The sequence below is a fragment of the Asterias amurensis genome, chromosome 19 (assembly GCF_032118995.1).
Source record: "Asterias amurensis chromosome 19, ASM3211899v1".
NCBI classification, from domain to species: Eukaryota; Metazoa; Echinodermata; class Asteroidea; order Forcipulatida; family Asteriidae; genus Asterias; species Asterias amurensis.
This window is the reverse complement of record NC_092666.1, coordinates 3,252,947-3,278,532: the sequence shown is the minus strand read 5'-3', so window position 1 is coordinate 3,278,532 and position 25,586 is coordinate 3,252,947. Positions and strand designations below refer to the sequence as shown.

The following is a 25,586-nucleotide window of genomic DNA, read 5'->3' as shown; positions in this document are numbered from 1 at the left end:
TTTCCCTAAGGAAACCAAGGATGCCTCATAACTGAACGTATTCACTGTACATGTAGCTCGCAAGCATGATAAAACCTGACAAGGGTGCTTAGCTATGTGAACCAGAAACACTAGGGTTCATACACAACCATGATACATGTTCTGTGTTCTTTTGTTTTACGTTCCCTGCCCAGCTTAGTTCATTGGAAATACGGCTAAATATCACATGGGAAGGACAATGTAGTGGTAAAGTGTCTTACTCAAAGACAAGTGACACAACCGGGACTCAAACCCACACTCTGTTGATATGATACAAGCCTGGAATTTGGCGTATTTTTTTCAAAGTATCTTTTGAGAAAGAATTCTGGCAACTATGGGTCGTTGCAGATTCAGTAGAATGGCAAGCAATGAAAGCCATTCCAAGATTCTGAGATTATATTTTGAAATTCTTACTTAGACTTTTTCTAAAGGGCAACCCAGGTCAAAATTCCAGTTGAACCTAGTTAACTGGGGTCAACTGGTTCAACTGGGTAGTGATCAAACTCGTCCATTTTCCATATTAACCAACTGGTTTGGACTAGGTTTAACTGTGTTCAACTAGGTTGAAATTATAAACCAGTTGGTCTCTGTCCATTTTCCATATTAAACCAACTGGTTTTAACTGTGTTTAACTAGTTTATCAAGTGGTTTCAACTAGTTCCAGTTAAATCCAGTTTAACTAGGTTCAACTGGAATTTCGACCTGGGAAATCAGCAAAAATATCTTTATTAGACCTAATCTGACAGTGTGTCTAGTTACTTAGTGTGTTGTTTACATTTCCAGTTGCCTGGGTTAATTTAGGCTTATTTGTTGGCTTATAATTAATTAAGTTTTATAGTAAGGTTTCATCTAAACTGGTTGCTCATGGCTATCGTTTATTTACACTAAGGAGGCTGGGAGAGTTTTGTCCTGTCCCCCTTCAAACCAAATCACTAACCCCTGTTGATTGACAACCCCTCTATAAAGTGTTGTGTGGTCCAACTTAAGACATCAAGGTATATGAGCTGTGCAGTGTGTACGAGCCTAGCTATGGTACAAGGTTGTAAAGACAATGGGGATATAATAAGAATGTTCATACACATCGTTTCTAGGCACCTAATACGGTTGTTTCTAATCGCACATTCAGTATTTTTCTACATAGTTTGCGGGACTACGTTTTGAATTATGAGACCTACTCCTTTCACTTAGCACCATGTAATGGTTAACAAGGTGCTGTGGCGCAATATGCTGCCAATCAAACCAGGAACACCGGGATGAACCCCTTCTCTTTTCGATAAGTTCCCTGGGTTCTTTTACGTGCGTTACGCAACACACGGAACCAACAGCCAAGTCCCATCCGAAGCACGCAGCATCATTATTAAGCGCCTTGCTTAAGGATACACGTTTCACGGCTGGGCATTCGAATCTACACTCTGCTGATCAGAAACACCAGAGCTTGAGTCTGGTGCTCTTGACCAGCAGGCCACGACACGTCACAATTACAACATGCAAAGACGTCGTCAGCGGCCGCCATAGCATGATATAATGGGATTTGCGATTAGCAATTGGCCCAATTCTTTAAGTACTGGATACTAAATTATGTATAATTTGAGAAGTGGATGGTCATATAGCGGTTAATGACCAGTCTTTCCGCTCAGCTACAGACCTTTCGTTGTACAGAACAGAACATCTGGCGGTCTTAGGGTTTTAATTGCAAAATTAAAGTTTCATAGACCAAGTCCAAATAACTTATCGCTTAAAATGCTCTATCATTATGGAATCATATTTTCGTTGGAATAATTGTAAAGGGTTGTAATTATTACCCTTTTAAAACTGAAGGTTCAGAATTGACATTGGAGTCCTGATTCCAATAGGCCTGAACCAGTTTTGGGGTCTGGGTGACCCAGTTTTGTGGTTTGGGTGACCCAGTTTTAGGTTCTGGGTGACCCAGTCTTGGTGGCCAGGGTGACCCAGTTTTGGGGTCTAGGTGACCCAGTTTTGGGGTCTAGGTGACCCAGTTTTGGGGTCTGGGTGACCATTTTGGGGGTCTGGGTGACCAAGTTTTGGGGGCTGGGTAACCCAGTTTTGGAGTCTGTGTAACACAGTTTTGGGGTCTGGATCAGTTTTGGGGTCAAGGAAACCCAGCTTTTTGGTCAGGATGATCCAGTGTTGTTGTCAGGGTGACTCAGTTTTGGGGTCTGGGTGACCCAGTTTAGGGTCTTGGTGACCCAGTTTTGTGGTCAGAGTGAAACAGTTTATGGGGTCAGGGTGACCCAGTTTTGTGGTCAGGGTGACACAGTTTTGTGGTCTGGAACCCAGTCTGGTTGACCAATAAATGTCTTGAATGTCTCTCTGCAATTTACTGACTTAATTAAAATATTGAGAAGACTGTTTATTTACGAAAAACCTTGGCATCGGAGGTAGCTTCATGCCAACTAGCAATCAGCGCATCTATTCTTTATTATTGCTAAGGTATGTATGGTTTCGACTGTGCAGTAAATCACACGTAATTGCTCTGCCTTTTCATAACACAAATGTAGGACTGTCTGTGAAATGATGCGTCTCTCTATACGCAGATTTATACTCTATTTATCGTCGCTACTAAAGTGACTTTTTCATCAGTGTGTGTGATGGTGACAACTATAACACAGTCGTAGGGTGCATAGTTATAAAATCATGGCTGTTTACTGTTTAATGCTTAGCCTTTACTATCACTACTTAGTTACTTTTTCTTGTGGATCGCTTTTTATGTTACCCATCTTTCATTGTGTGGTGACAACTGGAAACAGTCGTAGGTTATCTTATTGTAAAATCGTGGCTGTTTACTGTAAATCATTTCAAGCACCATACCGTTGCAGTGTGTGGTGATAACTGGAAACGGTCGTAGGGTATCTAATTTTGAAACCGTGGCTGTTTACTGCAAGTCATTTCGAATAGCATCTGTCCAGCTGGCGCCCGACAAGCAAATGTCAAATGTGACTTAATTTGAATGTTATACCTTTTTTATCCCTGGAAATTGCCAATCGAGAAACAGAATAAATTATTGTTAATATTTTAAGGTGGATCACACTACTTTCCCCAAGCAAAGCTGTAAACTCCTAAAAAGCTGTAAACTCCTTAATATGCAGTACCACTTTGGAATGGTGCACTAACTCAACAACATGTGCAACAATTGGAAAGAATCCAGAGGCGTGTCATCAAGCTTATTTTAGGGGATGTTTACTATGTTTACAATGACTACCGTAGTGCATTAGAGTCTCTTAATTTACCAAGTCTAAGCAATCGACGCAGGTCACTGTGTTCAAAATTTGCCTCAGAGTTAACTGCTAAACAGACTATGTCGCACCTCCTCCCACCCCCCAAAAATCACAGGGTTCTTCGCAAAACTAATTTGATATATGTATATCAGCCTAAAGACTATGTAGACTCAGAGATAGTGCTGTCCCTTATTTAATAAATCTTTTTAATTCTCAGTAACTCTCACACTATAATTATTGCAGTTTTTGCAGTTCTTACCCTTTCAATTTGTCTACAAGTAATATTTTTTTATTTCCTAACTGGTTATGTCCCTTATTTTCTTTTATCAGGAAATTTCTAATGTCAAATTTTAATGTAATTTGTTTAACTTTTTTATCAAGTTTTGTATTGTTCATCCCTTTTTATTGTAAATTGTTGCAATTCAGCATGTGGCTGCTTATGACATTTTTTAATAAACCATTCTATATAAATGGATTATCTAGCAAAACAGTACAGCAATCTGCACTTAACAATGCAAGTTGAAACTATGGAATAATTAGTTTCAAATGTCCCTATAAAATAGCATTCACTTCCAATAGCTGAACAAGTTTTCCTTATGGTTGCTCTTAGACAAATATTTTTGTATCTGTCATTCTTTTAATTCGGAGCATTCTTTTTAAAAATAAACTGAATGAGCGGAGTGTGAAAATGAGCTCTCCTAATGTAAAAGAGTGAGGAAAAAAAACACTCGTTTTATGAGACATACCACTCTTGCAAAGAGCCATATGGCAAACGACTTTTTTTAACGTGGAAGACGGGTACTTTCAACTCAGTTAATAATAATAATAATATCAAAGTCTTATATAGCGCACGTATCTACCAAACAAGGTACTCAAGGCGCTGAGTAAAAACAAACACTCAGAAAGATAAGTTGTTGCAGTGATGAATTCTTTGACCCAATTATTTAGCACATTATAAGAGTTTACAAGGTGCTATGGCGCATACAGCAGCCACAGCCAGAAACACGGGGTCGAACCCCTTCTCTTTTCGATAAGTGCACTGGGTTCTTTTACATGCGTTACACAGTTGAATGATGTTCGTTCAAATTCACTCAGACAAGAGAACGAAAAGTCCACTCACGGTTTTATATAAAATAATGTATTTTTGTTGAAAAACCGGAAAACCTTTAAAGTCACCTGGAAATATAATTTTTTTTCTTTCAAACATAAGAGTATATGCTTACGAACACTAAAACAATTTTTTTAGTAATTGTTTGTCACGATTTATATGTTTAAAAAATATATAAAGTTGTTTGGGGGGCTGACTCCGCCTACCCCTTTTGTGACGTCATTCAAGGCAGACTTTGCCTGCAATGCGTCTAGTAAACACACGTGCAAAGTACATGTACGTCCAAGTTGTGAGTTGGTACATTTCTGCATTCAGCAGCAATACACCTGGTCGGCATTGCCGGAAATTTTTTTTATTTTTATTTTTTTGAAACGTACAAACTCACGACTTGATCCGTACATGTGTTTTGCAATTGTGTTTACTCTACGCATTACAGGCAAAGTCTGCCTCGATTGATGTCACGAACAGTGCCCTCTCGGGTCGGGGTATACTCTTAAATTTGTAAACAACATAAGAACTGATTTTTTAAACCTTAGTTAACTGTTTATTCACATTCAACTCATCCAAACACATATATAGTGACAAAAGCTTTACTTTGAAAAAATACCACTTCCAGGTGACTTTAATTTCAAATTATGTTGCAACCATTGATCAAATAATATAACAACCATCTTTTATGGCTCCTTAACGCTGTAGTGTGGCCGAGTTGTGAATGATGCGGGCATGCACAAACACTTTACGATAGATTTTGTCACCAGCGAGTATATCATTGAAAAGCTACACCAAATTAAAAACATTGGTCAGATAGCAGACATATATTTTGGAAGGAACTTGAACGCTATAATAGACCGTGTTAGAAATGCACACCAACCAATGCAATATATTTTGTAATCAGCGAGCGTATCATTGCGATGCTACAACATACACATTGGCCAGTAATAGCTTTATTATAAATAACAGTTATAGCTGTATTGATAAAATAAATACAGCAGACATCTAGTTTTTGAAACCATCTGAATGCTATAATTTCACCGAGTTAGAAAATAATACGGGCACGCAAACACGCCACAAAAGAAAAACCTTGGTCAGGAGAACATACATTAAAAACTATTAGCTTATATTGTTAACATATAGCAGACATCTATTTTTTTGAAGGCATCTGAAAGCAATATTTTCACCGAGTTATAAAAAATACGGGCACGCCAACACGCTACAATAGATTGTGTAATCAGCGAGCATATCATCTCAAAGCTATCACAATAACCTTGGCCATAAACTAGTAGCTAACATTGATAAAATATAGCAGAAATATAGTTTCTGAAGGCATCTGAATACAATAATTTGACCGAGTTATAAACAATACGGGCGCGCAAATACGCTACAAAATATGTTGTTATCAGCAATGGATCATTGCGAAGCTACCACATAAACTATTACAAGGTCGCCCTGCATCAGTTGTTAATTTTCTTTCCCCGTTCATGCATAATTAAATATCAAATCAATTTCAATGCGTGACAATCTTTGTGTAACTTTTGCTAATATTTATCGAAGGCAATTTTAGCTGGGTCCGTCGCGTTTTTTTTACTGACTGGTGAAACAGACAAAAGCAACAAAAAGCACTCGCCAATCAAATCAAGCGAAGATAATTGAATGGCCGAAAGGGTAAAACAACAATGGACAAAATAGACGAAAGCAAAATCGTTTGACCATAAATATGTCGTCATCGGTTCTTCTAGAAACCTTTACATCTTACTATTGCCATTTGTGACAAGTGGTTGCTATGTACTGGCATAATACCATAATACCCAAGTATTATATAGCGCACGTATCTACAAAATAAGGTACTCAAGGCGCTGAGTATTATACAAACTTTCAGAAAGATAGGTTATTGCAGTGATGAGTTATGGACCCAACTATTTTAGCACCTTATAATGGTTTACAAGGTGCTACGGCGCATACAGCAGCCACAGCCAGGAACACCGGGCGAACCCCTTCTCTTTTCGATAAGTGCACTGTTTTTTTTTTACATGCGTTACACAACACACGGGACCAACAGCTTTACGTCCCATCCAAAGGACAAAGCAATGGTTAAGTGTCTTGCTGGGGATTCGACATCAATATTAATCATAATCATGGTAATAAAGACATTTGTAAAGTGCCTAATGCAAAAAGCCTAATTAAGCAAATCACCAATAATATACAATGAGAGAATTATATCGTATACCTGTATGTGCTTACAAGATATACATTGTAGGGTGATTATTAAAGGCACTGGACACTATTGGTAATTGTCAAAGATCAGTCTTCTCACTTGGTGTATACCAACATATGCATAATATAACAAAACCTATGAAAATTTGAGCTCAATTGGTCGTCGAAGTTGCGAGATAACTATGAAAGAAAAAACACCTTGTCCCATAAAGTTGTGTGCTTCAGATGCTTGATTTCGAGACATCAAGTTCTAAATCTGAGGTCTCGAAATCAAATTTGTGGAAAATTACTTCTTTCTCGAAAACTACGTCACTTCGGAGGGAGCCGTTTCTCACAATATTTTATACTATCAACCTCTCCCCATTACTCGTTACCAAGTAAGCTTTTATGCTAATAATTATTTTGCGTAATTACCAATAGTGTCTCCACTGCCTTTAAGTAGGAACCGCCGTGGGGTGTTTTTGACGTATATACTAAGAACATTTGAAAATTCGGCTTACCTTGTACGCATGCTCAGCTAGTTTGCTTTTCTGAAAAGAAAAAAAAAAAACGTTGTGAACTTTGATCATTTATAGGTGGTTGCGGACAACATGATCTGCATTTTTACGTTGAATATGTAAATTTTTGAGCACTGAAAATCAGCAGGGTGCTTGGAGGCCAATTTCTTATCAGTTGCCCCAATTCAAAGAGTTGCTTCTTAAGGCGAAAAAAAGTGACAATGCAAAAGAAGGCTTTATCAGAATAATGTTACCAGTCAAAGTACTACCTAACAATGCACAATCTGTTAATGGTATCCTGTGAATGATTGGTTGGTTGAACAACTGTATGCAATGATGTTTTCTGCTGCAGCAGCGATAGGTAATGGGGACATTTGGGACGCTAGGTAACTTAGCTTTCTATTGGTCTTTGGTACTACTAGAAGATGGAATATGCGGGCGACTACATGTAGCTTGAACATCTGACGTCACACGTGAATAACGCCAGATACCAACCTGATCGGATGCTCGCAGTCAATTCACACATATATATTATCACAGTGGAAAAAACAACACTACATGACGTACATAGCATTATGCACACATACTTTGTAAGCAGACGGTCGAAAGTGCAACCTGACACTACATCACCCCAGACCAATCATGACACAACACAGAAGGCTTACGTACGTCACAGGGCATTTTAACCAATGAAATCGTCGGACCTGGGCCCAATTTCATAGAGCTGCTAAGCACAAAAAATTGCTAAGCATGAAATTTCTTCCTTGATAAAAACAAGATTACCATCAAAATTTTCACGTGGTTTTCAGGATAAGCAAACAACAGCTAAATACCAGTAACAAGCAATATGCAACAAATGGAAATTTGGTTGGTAATCCTGTTTTTATCAAGGAAGAAATTTCATGCTTAGCAAATTTTTGTGCTTAGCAGCACTATGGTATTGGGCCCAGTACATAGGAAACCAACCTCGTCCAAATGGTTTACGTTATTTTCAACCATGTTTCAATAGTAAACCCTGGTACGGAAACTCCTTACTTGGACCCTGATTGAACAAAGACTTTACAATATTAGAATATGTTCCATATTCATAGGTACAGCCAGCCGCCGGCAACCAACAATGAACAAACAAGCTATTAAATCTGGTACCGTACTACGAGATTATGACGAAGATGTGAACTTCGAAAAGTAGCCAGACTATTTGAATTTGCATACGTATCCAACAATTTTGGATATGCAAATGATCCAATACCAGGGTGAGAGAGCGGTCAACCTTGTAACCGCGCGACACACCGCGGGGATGAGGTTGAAAGGGGAACCAGCCTATGTTAAAACTTACCCCATTGTGGTGGCTCTTGGTGACGCAGCACTTTCTGTAGCATCGCCTCGCAACCCGGATGATGGTACTTAGTGTAGGAATCACATTGAAGGGAGGTGGGACTGTTCCGCCAATGTGTAGGAAATGAACCCACATACGGGCACGTGCAAATTTCCATTCGGTGTCAGAGTTTTCCTGTTGGGTGAAAATATCAAGGGTTTTCAATTAATTTCAATGAGGCATCTGTTTAACATTGACATCCTCATTGACAGAGATACACGGGCCTGTATGCTTCGTTGTTGCAAGGCATTTTCTCCTAAATCCATAAAATGACAGTCAACATGCAAGAGGAAAACATACAAACTACAAGTCCGAAACAAGATTTAAGAGCAACACATCTTTCTTTTAACATCTTATTCTTCAAATTGTTAAAACCATGCACTAGAATCAATCTAGGGTTTTTTCTAAGCTAACAATAATGTTCCAAAATTAATAAATTCAACTAATTTTTTTAGTGATGTATCGTTCATCATGTCAGAGTTTCAAGGGATAACTAATCTACCCCATTTCCCCATTTTGATTGGTGAATATATACAAATAATTATATCTCTTTCATCCTTCGGCTGGGCTCTAGCAACAAGGGAAGGATAGTCCTACCCCCTCGACCTTTCGACAAGGTTTCGTAAACCCGATTCTTATTTTGTTCTCCGAAAAATATTTTATGTAAACCAAACAGCACAATTTTCATATTTTGAAACCAACTTTAAGAAAAGATGCTATATCACCTAAAAAGTCAAACATTAAAACTTGTAGTTAAAATTAACCTGTTTTTGGGGGGCTTTTTTTACAAAAAGGCTGCTCGTGATGCAAAGTGCACAAATTAAAGTACAGTGGGCATTTGATTAGATACAGTCCTTATGTTTTCGTGCACTTTTAAAGTAACAGTCTCTTACCGTCGACTGCACACTCATCAAAACAATTGAGATTTATTGAAATGTGACTGAATATAAATGGTAAAGTGATGTACTCAAAGTGTTACTGTAATTGGCTAGACTTGTCATACACCATTATCAGTGAAATCACTGGACGAAAGAAACAGTGTTCGATTTCACGGTGAAGTTGTTTAGTTATTTAAATATTCCATTTGAGGTGGGAGTCGAAGTCTGGGTTGAAAGTTGTGAGGAATATTCTCTAGATTACGGTTTATAGCGAACAGGTCATGCGCATTTTAAAGTGTACTTGTTATTTAAAAAGGACACATTTGACTTGTAAATTTGAGGTTATCACAAAGTGCTTGTCTTAAATGGATATTGAAAACACTTTCTATTGCAATGTACATTTGTAACAGCCCGAGTTCTCGCAAGCTAAAATTGAAATACTATGGAAAGCCACAACTGCCGAAGAAAAACACCTAACCACCACAATTTAAAAAAATGTTAGACTGACATTCGAAAACAGTGTTGAATTTGTTTGAAACAAGCAATATCATGAGATGAATTATTTCCATTGTAAATTGTAATCAACCTCTTTAAAGACACTGGACACTATTGGTAATTGTCTAAGACTGTCTTCTCACTTGGTGTATCTCAAAATATGCATAAATTAACAAACCTGTGAAAATTTGAGCACAATCGGTCGTCAAAGTTGCGAGATAATAATGAAAGAAAAACACCCTTGTCACACAAAGTTGTGTGCTTTCAGATGCTTGATTTCGAGACCTCAAAATAATTCTAAATCTGAGGTCTCGGAATCAAATTCGTGGAAAATTACTTCTTTCTCGAAAACACCGTTACTTCAGATGGATCCGTTTCTCACAATGTTTTATACTATCAACAGCTCCCCATTGCTTGTTACCAATAAAGGTTTTATGCTAAAGATTATTTTGAGTAATTACCAATAGTGCCCACTGCCTTTAAGTTTCCAAATACTCAGCTTAGTTTCCTTTCTTGTATGGTTCCTTCTCTTTAAAACTCCGTCCTAATTGTTGTTATTTTACCACCTCCTTTTTAGTTTTATTATAATGTTATTATTTTAGTCCAACCCACTTTGAGTTCAATTACTGCTTTCTTTTTTTTACTGTAATTGTTTCCTTTTTGTACTTGTCTTGCATTTCAAAACAAGTCTTTCTGTCTTCACTAAATGTTCCATATTGGTTTGCTCCGTATCCTTTGCATTATATTATTATTTTTATTTCACTTTCATGACCAGTTCTTGATTGTCTCTGATTTAAAAAATAATAATAATTGAATTGATATTGAAACCCTCTGGGGGACACTGGATTCTATAAAAATGTGCCAATTTGTTTGTGTCTCAATAGACAAATGGTGGAATATCTTACCTCAACACGTGTGTAAGTATTGCTCATCATCGCAATAAGAGCGTTCAGCATGACCACAACGGCGAACATCATGTAGAGAGCAAAGAGTACCTTGCCCACTGCCTCTGTGAAGTAATGCTTCGCAATGGATACATCGATGATGTCCAGACTCTCAAGCCCAAACAGTGACCAGAAAAGGGTCAGCATGGACTGACCAACACTGGTGAGAAAAGTCAGATGAATAAACTAGATATTAATGAAGTAATGTTTGACAAGGGATACATTGATGCTATCCAGACTCTCAAGCCCAAACAGTGACCAGAAAAGGGTCAGCATGGACTGACCAACACTGGTGAGAAAAGTAAGATGAATAAACTAGATATTAATGAAGTAATGTTTGACAAGGGATACATTGATGCTATCCAGACTCTCAAGCCCAAACAGTGACCAGAAAAGGGTCAGCATGGACTGACCAACGCTGGTGAGAAGAAGAAGATGAATAAACTAGATATTAATGAAGTAATGTTGGACAAGGGATACATTGATGCTATCCAGACTCTCTAGCACAAAGAGTGACCAGAAAAGGGTCAGCATGGACTGACCAACGCTGGTGAGAAGAAGAAGATGAATAAACTAGATATTAATGAAGTAATGTTGGACAAGGGATACATTGATGATATTCAGACTCTCAAGCCCAAACAGTGACCAGAAAAGGGTCAGCATGGACTGACCAACACTGGTGAGAAAAAGATGATGAATAAACTAGATATTAATGAAGTAATGTTTGACAAGGGATACATCGATGATGTCCAGACTCTCAAGCCCAAAGAGTGACCAGAAAAGGGTCAGCATGGACTGACCAACACTGGTGAGAAAAAGAAGATGAATAAACTAGATATTAATGAAGTAATGTTTGACAAGGGATACATCGATGATGTCCAGACTCTCAAGCCCAAAGAGTGACCAGAAAAGGGTCAGCATGGACTGACCAACACTGGTGAGTAAAGTCAGATGAATAAACTAGATATTAATGAAGTAATGTTTGACAAGGGATACATTGATGCTATCCAGACTCTCAAGCCCAAACAGTGACCAGAAAAGGGTCAGCATGGACTGACCAACACTGGTGAGAAAAGTAAGATGAATAAACTAGATATTAATGAAGTAATGTTTGACAAGGGATACATCGATGCTATCCAGACTCTCAAGCCCAAACAGTGACCAGAAAAGGGTCAGCATGGACTGACCAACACTGGTGAGAAAAGTAAGATGAATAAACTAGATATTAATGAAGTAATGTTTGACAAGGGATACATCGATGATGTCCAGACTCTCAAGCCCAAACAGTGACCAGAAAAGGGTCAGCATGGACTGACCAACACTGGTGATAAAGAAAACTAACAAACTACATTATATTAAATGAAGTAATGCTTAGCTATGGGTACATCGATATCCAGACTCTAAAGCCCAAAGAGTGACCAGAAAACGGTCAGCATGGACTGACCAACACTGGTGAGAAGAAGAAGAATAACAAACTAGATATTAATGAAGTAATGCTAAGCAATGGATTCATTGATAATGTCCAGACTATCAAGCCCAAACAGTGACCAGAACAGGGTCAACATGGACTGACCAACGCTGGCAAGAAGAAGAACAAAAAATCAACGATAGGTGTTTCAATTTGTTTTTATAGTCAAGCCTTACACTCGGGTCAAAGCGGACTGACCAACCCTAGTGAGAAGAAGAAATAAGAACAACAGACCGTGACATTAAAATGCTTAAAGGCAGTGGACACCATTGGTAATTACTCAAAATAATTGTTAGCACAAAACCATACTTGGTAACGAGTAATGGTGAGAGGTTGGTAGTAATAGTATAGAACATTGTGAGAAATGGCTCCCTCTGAAGTAAAGTAGTTTTCGAGAAAGAAGTATTATTTCCACAAATTTGATTTCGAGACCTCAGATTTAGAATTTGAGGTCTCGAAATCAAGCACCTGAAAGCAAACCACTATGTGTGACAAGGGTGTTTTTTCTTTCATTATTATCTTGCAACTTCTACGACCAATTGAGCTTACATTTTCACAGGTTTGTTATTTAACATGTTGAGATACAGCAAGCGAAAAGACTGGTCTTTGACAACTACCAATAGTGTCCAGTGTCTTAAAAAAAAAAAAAATTGTTTTAAAATAAGGAAATACAAACTGCAAACCTGACAACAATTTAAAAGAGTTGACCCACATCCGGACCACGGATGACTCGGAATATGTGTCGGCGCCTGAGCTTGAGTCAAAAAACTCGTCAGACCTCTTAACCACATGTCGCCAACCCCCCCCCTCCCCCCGCCCCCCCCCCCCCCCCCCCCGATTGCTAAACAATGACACCTTTAAGGCATGTTGGAGATAATGTCACATTGCATCATGTCTCCTTTACACTTGGAATACAAATTGTTATCAAAAGTAACAACGAATAATTGACTTTCACTCTTTTAGCTCGACTCGGCGGCAGTTTGGAGCCTCGTGGCTCTGATGGGGGTAGACCTTTCACACCTCCCATAGATGAGAGGAATCACCTTCAATTTAATGAGATTCCCTCTAAAGTTGGTGAATAATGTGATCTATAGACTTTAGTCTAATGGACGGCACGTGCCAGACAGTCATTAGAGTCATGCAATTAAATCCACTTTTGGATTTTGTCAAAGACCAATATTTTTCACTTCTCAAAGAACCACTCTATAGCTCTTCTGATCAACTTTGGGTATTTTTCGGAACAAATAGAACAACTTTTTTTAATTTTCAACCACGCGGGTAAATATTCCCTCTTGATTTGCTCATGGTTTTTATTTTTAAAACTGCACACGATGGCTTCCATGAAACAAAACTGTTTTATGAAAAAAAAATCCCAGAAAACCCCCAAAACGAAACAGAACGAATTACGGGCAACCAAATATCTGGGCCTAAACTCGTATAGAGCTGGTTAAAGGCACAGGTGGGTACCTTTGGTTATTGTCAAAGTCCAGTATTCTCACACGGTGTATCCCAACATAATATGCATAGAAAAAAATAAAAAATATGCGAAAATGTTGACTCATCAACACCCATCAAAGTTGCAAGAGTGTTATGAAAGAAAACCCCATAATTTTTGTTTGCTTTCAGATGCCTACCAAAATATTCAAAGACTTCAGGTCCGATGCCTTTTTTTAATATTTGAGTGATAAAATACCTCTTTTTCTAAATCATGTTGCTTTAGAGATGGACGTTTCTTACAATGTTTTATACTGTCATAAGCTCTCCATTGCCCCAAAACAACAACTCTCTATTGCTCAAAACCGAAATGTTTTTATGCTAATAATTATTTTGAGCATTTCCACCCAGTGCCTTAAAGCCATTGGACACTTTCTGTACAGAACAAAAACTAAAAGATTTACAAATAACTTACAGGGTTAACAGACGGTAAAGGTGAAAGACTTTTCTTGAAACATTATTCCATGAAATGCTTTACTTTTTGAGAAAACATTAAAACAATATCAATTCTCGATAGCGAAAATAACGGATTTATTTTAAACACATGTCATGACACCGCGAAATGTGCGGAACAAGGGTGGGCTTTCCCGATATTTTCTCCCGACTCCGATGATAATTGAGCCTTAATTTTCACAGGTTTGTTATTTTATAAAATTGTGATACACAAAGTGTGGGCCTTTGGACAATACTATTTACCGATGTTGTGCGATTGCTTTAAAAAGGAACATAGACACTTTACAGAACCGTTCCCCAATAAGCTGCGCCAAATGACAACGTTGTCTTGAGTGGTCTGTATAAGTACATTGCAGAGATTTATCAAATTGACAGCACTTTCTGATGTCTAGTGGAGACTTCACAAGTTAATTAAGGGCTGATCCATTGTAATTGAGGATTGTCCCCCATGGGTTCGGTAGTCTACGGATATGCATTAGTACCACTCAACCATTTCCCCCCTTTGCAAATAATATCTCAATCGGATTAAAATCTTTAAATAGGGAACTGACCAAAAAAGTCATAAAGAGCCTTTCGAAATCAGGAAAACAAGTGATTTGAAAGAAGAAAAAAAAAACATTGTCCCCTCTAAAATTGTCCAAATCGGATTAAAATATGTAGGGAACTGACTGAAGAATTCAAAAGAGCAGTTCAAAATCAGGAAAACAAGAAGCGATTCACAAGAAGAAAAAAATTGGAATTATCGTATTATTTGTCTTAATTATTCTCTATGGTTAACCTTCAACTGGAATTCCTTCCGTGCTTAAACGTTAAATATTCAAACAGGGATACAGATTTACAAACGTGGGTCTACTTTCGTTTGGAGACAAATAATTGGAGACAATTTGTAAAGTCACAGAAGCAAAAGGTTAAGGGCACCATTGTGTCTCTGAACATCTGTCGGAAATACAGTACTTAAAGCCATTGTACACTTTCGGTACAGAAAAAAAAAAAGTTCACAGATTTACAAATAATTTACAGGGTTTACAGAAGGTAATGGTGAAAGACTTCTCTTGAAATAATGTTCCAAGAAATGCTTTACTTTTTGAGAAAACATTAAAACTATATCAATTCTCGATAGCAAGAATTACGGATTTATTATAAACACATGTCATGACACGGCAAAACGCGCGAAAACAGGAGTGGGTTTTCCCATTATTTTCTCCCGACTCCGATGACCGATTGAGCCTAAATTTTCACAGGTTTGATATTTTATATATGAGTTGTGATACACGAAGTGTGGGACTTGCCCAATACTGTTTACCGAAAGTGTATAATGGCTTTAAGCTGCAGCAAGAAAAACCGTGACGTCATCAATATAGTAGTCTTTATTTGTCTACTTCCATAGTTACTCAGTACAATCCAAAGGTTATAACTTAATGTCAGAGGGCAATTATTTGCTAAAAAAGGACATGTGCTGGGATCGAGATTGGAACCCAAATTGTAATAACTCAGACGCCAGAACTTGAATTCGGTGGATAGACCTCTCGGCCACATGACAAGCTTTCGTCACTAAGCTTGGGCGATATCGATTTATTTTATTCACGATATATCGCCGACAATATATCGCGATATTCGATATAATCGCGATTAATGAAATTTGACATCATCAGTCTTAAAACTCCAAGTGAAAGTTGTAGAAGAGACAGTCCTAGTATAAGAGAGGTGTTCTAATGACCTATTCTTCTGGTTTTACTCCAAACCTATGGGGTATCAGCTAGCAAATACATCGCGATATTTAATCGATATATCGCAATTATCGCGATATATAGCGATATATCACAATATATCGATATTTCAATTAAAACCAAATCCATCCGATATCGAAATCGTGTCCAAATTAATATCGCGATATTCGATAATATCGTGATATCGCCCAAGCTTATTCGTCACTAAAGCTTTTATCTTTTGAAATAAATGGGAAATTAAACAACAAATATTGTTGTCCCACAACTTTCAATCAACGGTTATCCACCATTCTATAGTTCTAATAACTTGTGGTTAACTTCTTGGCAATGAAAGATACTGAGAACAAAAAATAACGAAACTCAATAAACTAAATAACAACATGATTTAAATACTGTTATTAAAGTTTACTAAAATGAAAGACTGAACTGATTTTGTTTGCAGACTTGCAAGTCTGCAAACAGCTCACGGGTTTTCCTGACACTTTCGTTTTTGGAAAAATAAATGTTAACGTGTGTTTTTTGTCTAAATAACATCGATTGTAAAAACCATGAAAGCACCAAGGCAATTGATTCTGACTAAGATGTGAAAAAAAAAACTGAAAGAAAAAAAAAGAAAAAAATAGTCACAACAGTGGAGAGTTAATACTGTGTCAAAGTGTGGACCAGAGAACAAAAGAAAAAAGCATTTATATCAGATTCCAAAATATAAATGGACTATATAAAAGTCAATATCATTATCAACGAAAAAGTTTGAAAGTGAATAATATTGTTTGGAAACTTACTCATAAAATGGTCCCGGCCTGCAATCCTCGGCATTCTCGGCAACACACCGTGTGAACTCAATCTCCTGGTACGCTTGATAAATCTGGTTCAATCCCAGCGAGAAGGCAAACCATACAATAATGAACACCATAATGAACTTCCCAATGTCAAACAGCATCCCTCCAAGTGAGATCTGCAGAGGCCCAACCAACTGACTGGAGACTGTTAGAATCAGAAGGCGAAGGAAGGTTACGACGGTAGCGATTGCGAAGACTGCGTCAGCGACAAGAGCGGGGTGGAACGGGTCAAATTCCGGCACCTCGGTACCCTCGCTTTCCGCATCAACTCCGGAGGTATCAACACCAGCACAGCTAACATCCTTAAGGATAACATCCAGAAGTCTGTCCAGCTCGGTTCGGATGCTCCCATCGATTTGGGATTCAGTGAGATTGATGGCTCCGGAGATGTAATCTTTTAAGAGGGATACGTTAGCAACCTGAGGAATTGGGGTTGATGAGTCTAGGTTAACTGGGTTTAGCGTGGTGATGGGTAGGTCCGTGTACGGTCCTGTTGATAGTATACTGCCCGTTGGTTGGAGTCCGGTTCCTGAGTTTGCATTGTAGGAGCGCTCCAGCTGTAATGATAAATTTAAGAACCATAAGTTAAAAATTCTTCTTGTATAAAACCGAGTAAATTTGTTTATTTTAACGAGTGTAAACAGAGCGTAATATATAATACTATAGTCTGATTGTATATAATTTTTACACAATTGGTTCCAAAGCACACACACAAATGTGATGAAGATGGTTCTGGTTTAATCAAGTATGGAATGAGTTGAATCAAGATAAGGTACGAATTAAATCAATATAATATAAGATATGAGTTGAGTTAAATCAAGATAGGGTACGAGTTGAATCAAGATAACGTACATGTACGACTTGAATCAAGGATAATAAGGTCTGAGATGAACCGAGATAGGGTATGAGTTGAATCAAGGTAATTGGTACTAGTTGAATCAGGGATGATAATTAAGAGTTGAATCAAGATAAGGTACGAGTTGAATCAATATAAGGTTAAGAGGTTAATCAAAATAAGATAAGAGTTTGAATCAAGATAAGGTTTGGTTGAATCAAGATAAGGTAAGAGTTGAATCAAGATAAGGTTTGGTTGAATCAAGATAAGGTAAGAGTTGAATCAAGATAAGGCTTGGTTGAATCAAGATAAGGTAACAGTTGAATCAAGATAAGGTTTGGTTGAATCAAGATAAGGTACGAGCTGAATCAAGATAAGGTTTGGTTGAATCAAGATAAGGTTTGGTTGAATCAATATAAGGTTTGGTTGAATCAAGATAAGGTACGAGTTGAATCAAGATAAGGTTTGGTTGAATCAAGATAAGGTAAGAGTTGAATCAAGATAAGGTTTGGTTTGAATCAAGATAAGGTTTGATTTGAATCAAGATAAGGTACGAGTTGAATCAAGATAAGGTTTGGTTTGAATCAAGATAGGGTATGAGCTGAATCAAGATAAGGTTATGAGGTTTATCAAGATAAGATAAGAGTTAGAATCAAGATAAGGTACGGTTAAATCAACGATGACAAGGTATGATTTAAATCAAGATAATGTCTGGTTTTATAAAATACAGTCATATAGGTTGCTATAGACGCCTACCTGCAAATAACTGATGAGGGTTAACACCATGTACGACCAGAAGAGTGCCAAGATGGCGAAGTCAAGAATATTGGCTCCGTCCCTCAGGTAGGAGCTCACACCCCCCTTCCAAATGGCATTAATCTCCGCCCATGTCATTCCTGTAGCAAAAAGAGTCATTATAAAAAACGAATTGTAATCAACATATAATAATTATTTCATAGTTTTGGTTAAATTATGGTATAGTTAAAATTGATAACTGCAATGAACACTAGTTCATTGCAGTTATCAATTATAACTATTTATTTTATTGCTGTTGGAATGGTATTGTTTCAGTTCATACTAGTACAAATCCTCTAGCCTTTTACTTGTTAATCTATTGTATTTTCAATGGTGATAAAGGCAAACGTTTTTAGCAAGGATCCTTTGCGTTATTCGAGCATGGTTGTGAAATTGCACCTCGTGCAAACTTCAAAAAACGGTAAATTTGCGAGTTCGCTTAGGGACCTTGGACAGTCCAAACATTGTTTCCTTTTCACACAAAGTGCAATTATTTGTAAAACTTCACAACCATGCTAAAATTAAGCAAGGGACCACTGCTAAAGTATGCTGTTGTGTGAAAAGGGCTGTATAGTTTGACTGTGTGCAAAATTCCACGCTTGTATCATCAAAGGTACAATCCAGTCACCACCTGTAAAAGCTAAATCTTAAATCTAAAAGCATGAGTTCGGTCGCCTGCATGCCCTCACTGCATGCCCTCACTCTTTGTATATTTTGTGCATTTCTGTAAAATGTTATATTTATTTTTTCGAAATTTGTAATGTTTTATTCTTGTTGTCTATTGTTGTTATGTCTCTACTTGTATGTATTCTTTTTCTACACAGGAAAGACAGGTTTCATGTTTTTTTTTATCGTTAAAATAAATATTGTTAATCATAAATCTTTAATTAAATAATTAAATCTCCCAATATGCATCTAAGCTTCCCTTCCTTTGTAATCCAACCACATCTAATTCTCAATCCTTGTTACAATTATTTTGTAATGCGTCTGCTTGACCTGTTCTTCCTTCTTGTCGCTAATTATGAACTCGTTGTATTTCCTCTGATCTTTCTTGTGTCAGAGTAGCTGTCATGTCTTGTTCGTCTGGCCTTTTGTTTCTTCGTCGGTCTGTCTGTTTTTTTTTTTACAAGCCTACTTATCAAAACAACCCACTACTCTATTTATTACATTAGTCCTGTTTGCTGCTACTTAATATAGGTTTTCTCGGTTAATTTCGGAAAATGAGCAGCCAATTTAACCATCAAGCTATTCTACTTCGCGTGAAATCGAATGCTACTGAAAAGGGTCATTCGATTTCATTTTATGATTAGTCAAATGTAATGTTGCGTCATTCGATTTAACAAAATAATCATTCAATTTAGCAATTCATCAAAGCAGCATTCAAATTCGCAGACGCTTCTTGAGGCGTGTGTGTCACGAAAAAAGAATTACGATACGCTAAATTGGACAGAGTGCTAAAGGAATTTGTCTCGACTCAAAACGAAATTGAATGGCCAAATTCTGAATTTGAAACGCAGTAACAACTGGAGAGGCAAAACAGCTTTAATTTGAATGCATGAAAATGAAATTGACTGCTAATTTGCCGAATTTGACCGAGAAAACCTATATTATGCTTTACTCCAAAGTTACATGTTTTTGCCGATATTTTTCCTGAAAGTATGGAAATTAATGGGCACATGTATTTAAAAAAAAAATTGAACCCAAATAAATTTACATTCCAACCATTATGATTATTTGTGTATACTGTTTTGTCTTCCGTAAATGCTGAACAATATAACTACTGTAGCGTGCACAACAGCTAGTGCCACCCAAGCAAGCATAATTTCATGTTTAATCATTAGCTCAGTGGTGCATGACAGAGATATGGCAGCAAGTGACAAAATATTTCATTTTTTTATTTTAATTCACACCATAGGAGAAAGAGGCAATCAATATTTGATAAACTTGCATCTGAAAGATTAAACGATCGTTTAATTATGTAGATAAATTGATGCGAAACCGTAAAGATTAAATATTATTTTTGAATGGGAATGGTACATTTGATTGTTTTGCTGATTGAAGCACCCCCATGTTTTTATATGGTCTGTTTGTCTCTTTTGTTTGTTTAGAATGATCTTCCTGTCAAGGGAACCGTTAAACTCCAAGGGGATTTATAGTTTGTAACAGCCAATCTCTCTCAGACAAACATTGGTTCACCGATGATTATAAATTACACCACTTAAAACTGTGATTCAGTAACTAGATGACAATAGACCTCATGCATTGACGTCATCCAGCCGCCATCTTTGAGGTCAAACGGTGACGAAAAACAATCCAAACGCACATAGATTGGCCAATGAACAACCTCCTTTTGACCTCAATGCGGGGGCGCCGTACTGAAATGACGTCATGTGCATAAGGTCAATTCTCGTAAAAAATCAGCGGTTAGCTTGGTAGGATACGAACCCACACTATGGCCCTTTTCAAAACGACAACTTCGGCTTTGGATTCGGCTCAGGTTATCTTGGCCCCGCCGGTTGTTTTGACAATTGCGCGTGATTTACATATACGCGCTCATGGCTTCAGACGAGAGAACGGAGCCTCAATCCGAATCCAAAGCCGAAGCCGTGGTTTAAAAAAGGGCCTATATATCTCTCCTGCTTTTTGGTGTATTCTGGTGAATGCTTGTCCTTGTTCATTACAGAATTGGTAAAAGAAGAAAAAAAACTCATCTAAGATCAGAATCGATTTACATATAACTTACACGGTTTAATAATGATAATAATAGTATACAGAAAACATCCCTTGAAACATTTCTGTCTGAAATGTCATAATCATTTGAAGAGAAATAAACAACATTAATTTCCCATTTGGGGTGTATCGCTCAGTGAGCGTTTTTATCGATTTTCTTTTTTGAATCGATTGCATGCAAAATGTGTTTTTCACAATTTTCTTGTGACCCAGATGGCCAGTTTTTGTATGGTGGATTACATAAAGTGCTTTAAAGCCATTGGACACTTTCGGTAAACAGTATTGTCCAAAGGCCCACACTTCATGTCTCACAACTTATATATAAAATAACAAACCTGTGAAAATTTAGGCTCAATTGGTCATCAGAGTCGGGCGAAAATAACAAGAAAACCTTAACTTGTTTTTGCCATTTCGCTGTGTCATGACATGTGTTTAATATAAATCCGTAATTCTTGTAGTCGAGAATTGATAATTGTTTTAATGTTTTCTCAAAAAGTAAAGCATTTCATGGAATAATATTTCAAGAGAAGTTTTTTACCATTACCTTCTGTAAACCCTGTAAGTTATTTGTAAATCTGTGAGCTTTTTTTCTTCTTTTCTGATCCGAAAGTGTATAATGGCTTTAAACTGCCAGCAACTGATTCGTTTGCAAAAAAAATATTTAAAAAATCTGTTATGTTACTTTAAGAATATAGAGGACCGGATTGTCTCTATTATTTATATTATTGGTTTATTCAAAAACAATCAAATTTGGCAGCCAGAGTCTGAATTGCGTGTAAAATAATAGAGCATAAGAAAAAATATATACTATAATCACAGAAAAACATTAAGAAATGTTACTTTAAGAATATAAAGGACCGGTTTGTCTCTATCATGTCTATTATTGTTATTATTGGTTTATTCAAAAACATTCAAAATTGGCAGCCAGAGTCTGAATTCGGGTAAAATAGGAGAGCATAAGAAAAAATATATACTATAATCACAGAAAAACATTAAGAAATGTTACTTTAAGAAAATAAAGGACCGGTTTGTCTCTATTATTGTTAATATTGGTTTATTAATAGCGTTCAAATTTGGCAGCCAGATTCTGAATTGCGTTTAAAATTACAGAACATAAACAAAATATATATACTATTTAAAAATTACAGAAAAACATTAAGAATTTCAAAACATGAAATGTCCAAAGACTAAAACATTACTGGGAAGTGTTGTACCCTTACTCACCAATAATCCATAGCAGTATAAGGATGTTGACGACCAGTGGGACCTGACTAAACTGTCCTGGTGACCCTTGACCTGTGATGATATCTTCTGTAGTGATGGATGGAGGGACGATGGTTGTGATGAGGAGGAAGACGAGGAACGTCATTCTGGAGGCTATGTCCATCAGGAATTTGACGTATCTATCAATCAGAAATCAATCAATATATAGATTATTTTGCTGTCCATCAGGAATTTGACGTATCTATCAATCAGAAATCAATCAATATATAGATTATTTTGCTGTCCATCAGGAATTTGACGTATCTATCAATCAGAAATCAATCAATATCTCGATTATTTAGCTGTCAATCAGAAGTTTGACCTATCTATCAATCAGAAATCAATCAATATATCGATTATTTAGCTGTCAATCAGAAATGTGACGAATCTATCAATCAGAATCAATCAATATTTCGAATATTTTGCTGTCCGCCGGGAATTTGACGTATCTATCAATCAGAATCAGTCAATATATCAATTATTTTGCTGTCCATCAGGAATTTGACTATCTACATGTATCAATCAGAATAAATCAATATATCGACTAGTTTGCTGCTCATCAGATATGCCTAAATGTTTCTTTGTAATTTTCGTTTTTACATTTTTACTGTCATGCGCCTTCGAATAGGCTGGTCCTGGAGAGAGCACAATAATAATCCACTACAAAACAACTCAAAGCCAATTTTCATGTAAAGAGCCTTGATTCATTGAAAGTCAATCGATTTTGTGATTGAAAAGACTTAAAGACAGATGATAGAAAGATAGATAAAATTGTTTATTAAACATCTGTCCTCGCAGCACAAAGGCTGCATTACAACAGTTTTACCTTTTCAAATATTGCAAGGTGGAAAATTTAAGCCCCAATTTTTCATTTGAAAACATTGCACATTGAAAATTAAAGTTAAAGCAAGGCCGATGATTTTTGATGATGACTGTGGCACTGGATCAAGGTTGTATACAGCAGTCCAGTTGATACGCATTACTAAATGTCTTCACTGGTAAATTGTCAAAGACCAGGGCCCAATTTCATGGCTCTGCTTACCGTAAGCACAGAATCGGCGCTTGCGGAAGCAGGGAATTCTGTGCTTACAGCAAGCGTATTTCACAGGTTAGATGCGAATTTGGGCTTCTGCTGCGCGTGCGTACTTCACGTTACTAGGCCTTCTACGCTTACAAGGCTAGCGCAGAAATTCGGCGCTTTCACGTAAGCGGGGAATCGCGATCGTAAGCGCAGAATTCGGAGGTAAGCAGAGCCATGAAATTGGGCCCAGTCTTCTCACGTGGTGTATCCCAATGCATAAAATAACAGATCTGTGAAAATTTGGGCTCCATTGGTCATCAAAGTTGTGCTTTCAGATGCCTGAAAAGACTTCAGATGTTCAGGCCTATACATTGTAGATGAAGCCTTTCTCAGTTTGGGGTGAAAGTTACCTCTTTATCTAAAAAACGCTTCAGACAGAGCCGTTTCTCACAATCTGTTATACTATAAACAGCTCTCCATTGCTCGTTACAAAGTAAGGTTTTATCTTCAAATATATTTTAACAAAAGTGTCCAGTGCCTTTAAAAGAAAAATGTACGAAATACTTACGGAGTGCTCAAAAAGTTTAACAATTTGCCGCTGGACAGAAAAATAAAGACGAACGATGTAAATGGATACACGAGCATGATGACTAGAGAAAGTAGTAACTGCTTGAAAAGAGACCAGTCACGCATGAACGACATCTGCCCGTAAAAACGTTTGATAAGTAGCTGCTGGCAGTGGGGATGGGCCACAAACTGTAAAAAAAAGAAGACATGAAAAGAGACTAACCGTTAAATTAAATACAACATGGGCCTTGTCTTAACGAGGCAACTTTGACATGCAACTTTTTAGAGGCAACCAACTGTATGCAGTCCATGCTGGCATGGGGATATGCAACAAACTGTAAAAAGAAGACACAAAAAGAGGCTAACTCTTGTCATAATGAGGGAACTTTGACATGAAACTTTATAAAGGCAACCAACTGCAATTGCAGTGCATGCTGGCATGGGGATGTGCCACAAACTGTAAAAAAAAGACACGAAAAGAGGCTAACTCTTGCATAAAGAGGTAACTTTGACATGAAACTTTATAAAGGCAACCAACTGTATGCAGTGCAAGATGGCATGGGGATGTGCCACAAGCTGTAAAAAGAAGACACGAAAAGAGACTAACTCTTGTCATAACGAGGTAACTTTGACATGCAACTTTATAGAGGCAACCAGCTGTGTGCATTCCATGCTGGCATGGGGATGTGCCACAAGCTGTAAAAAGAAGACACGAAAAGAGACTAACTGTTGCAATCGTACAAACCTGGTTAAGAAAACATTTCAATGGGAAATCACTTTATTTAATACCATAAATATTATTTGTCAATTAATATGGCTAGGTCATTGCTGGCATTAACGAACTTCGCACAAACACGCAACAACATGGACAGGGACACCTTTTTCAAGAAACCATTTCCAAACATTAAAGATGTTTCAATATTTGTGATGCTGAATTACTGAGTTTCCATCTTCTTGTGGTCAAACCAGCCCCAGTCTCTATGCATGTATTTTCACTTCACTTGTTTATTTTCCTGTTTCTTGTGTTGCCACTTAGTCATCGAGAAAGACTCTGCTAAGGTCGGAACATCAGGCCATTAACTATGTTTTTCAAATATATAGCTACATGTAGGTCCTTTTGGTTGGTAAGCAGTTTGCAACAGCTAATTACATTTCCTCAAAATAATGACAGGTAGTACTTCTTTAAAGGCAGTGGACACTATTGGTAATTACTCAAAAAATGTATTAGCATAAAACCTTACTTGGTAACGAGTAATCGAGAGCAGAGCTGTTGATAGTATACAATATTGTGAGAAACAGCTCCATCTGAAGTAACGTAGTTTTGGAGAAAGAAGTAGTTTTCCACGAATTTGATTTCGAGACCTCAGATTTAGAGTCTGAGGTCTCGAAACCAAGCATCTGAAAGCACACAACTTCGTGTGACAAGGGCGTTTTTCTTTCATAATCCTCTTGCAACTTCCACGACCAATTGAGCTCAAATTTTCTCAGGCTTGTTATTTTATGCATATGTTGAGATACACCAAGTGAGAAGACTGGTCTTCGACAATTACCAATAGTGTCCAGTGTCTTTAACATTCATGTGACTTCTGCATCAGCTTAGTATGCATCAACCACAAAATGCTTTTAAAAAAG

General features: G+C 37.3%; 1 protein-coding gene across 1 annotated transcript in view; it reads right to left on the bottom strand.

Moving 5' to 3' along the window:
* Nucleotides 1-25,586, bottom strand: part of LOC139951589 (short transient receptor potential channel 4-like) — a 94,578-nt gene that overhangs the window by 28,554 nt on the left and 40,438 nt on the right. The window contains exons 6-12 of the mRNA XM_071950549.1: nt 23,956-24,143; nt 22,328-22,506; nt 18,335-18,474; nt 16,687-17,300; nt 10,724-10,922; nt 8,407-8,580; nt 7,074-7,103 (exon numbers count right to left, since the gene is read on the bottom strand). Of these exons, the coding sequence (XP_071806650.1) occupies nt 7,074-7,103; nt 8,407-8,580; nt 10,724-10,922; nt 16,687-17,300; nt 18,335-18,474; nt 22,328-22,506; nt 23,956-24,143 (1,524 nt within the window). The remainder of the gene's footprint in view (nt 1-7,073; nt 7,104-8,406; nt 8,581-10,723; nt 10,923-16,686; nt 17,301-18,334; nt 18,475-22,327; nt 22,507-23,955; nt 24,144-25,586) is intronic.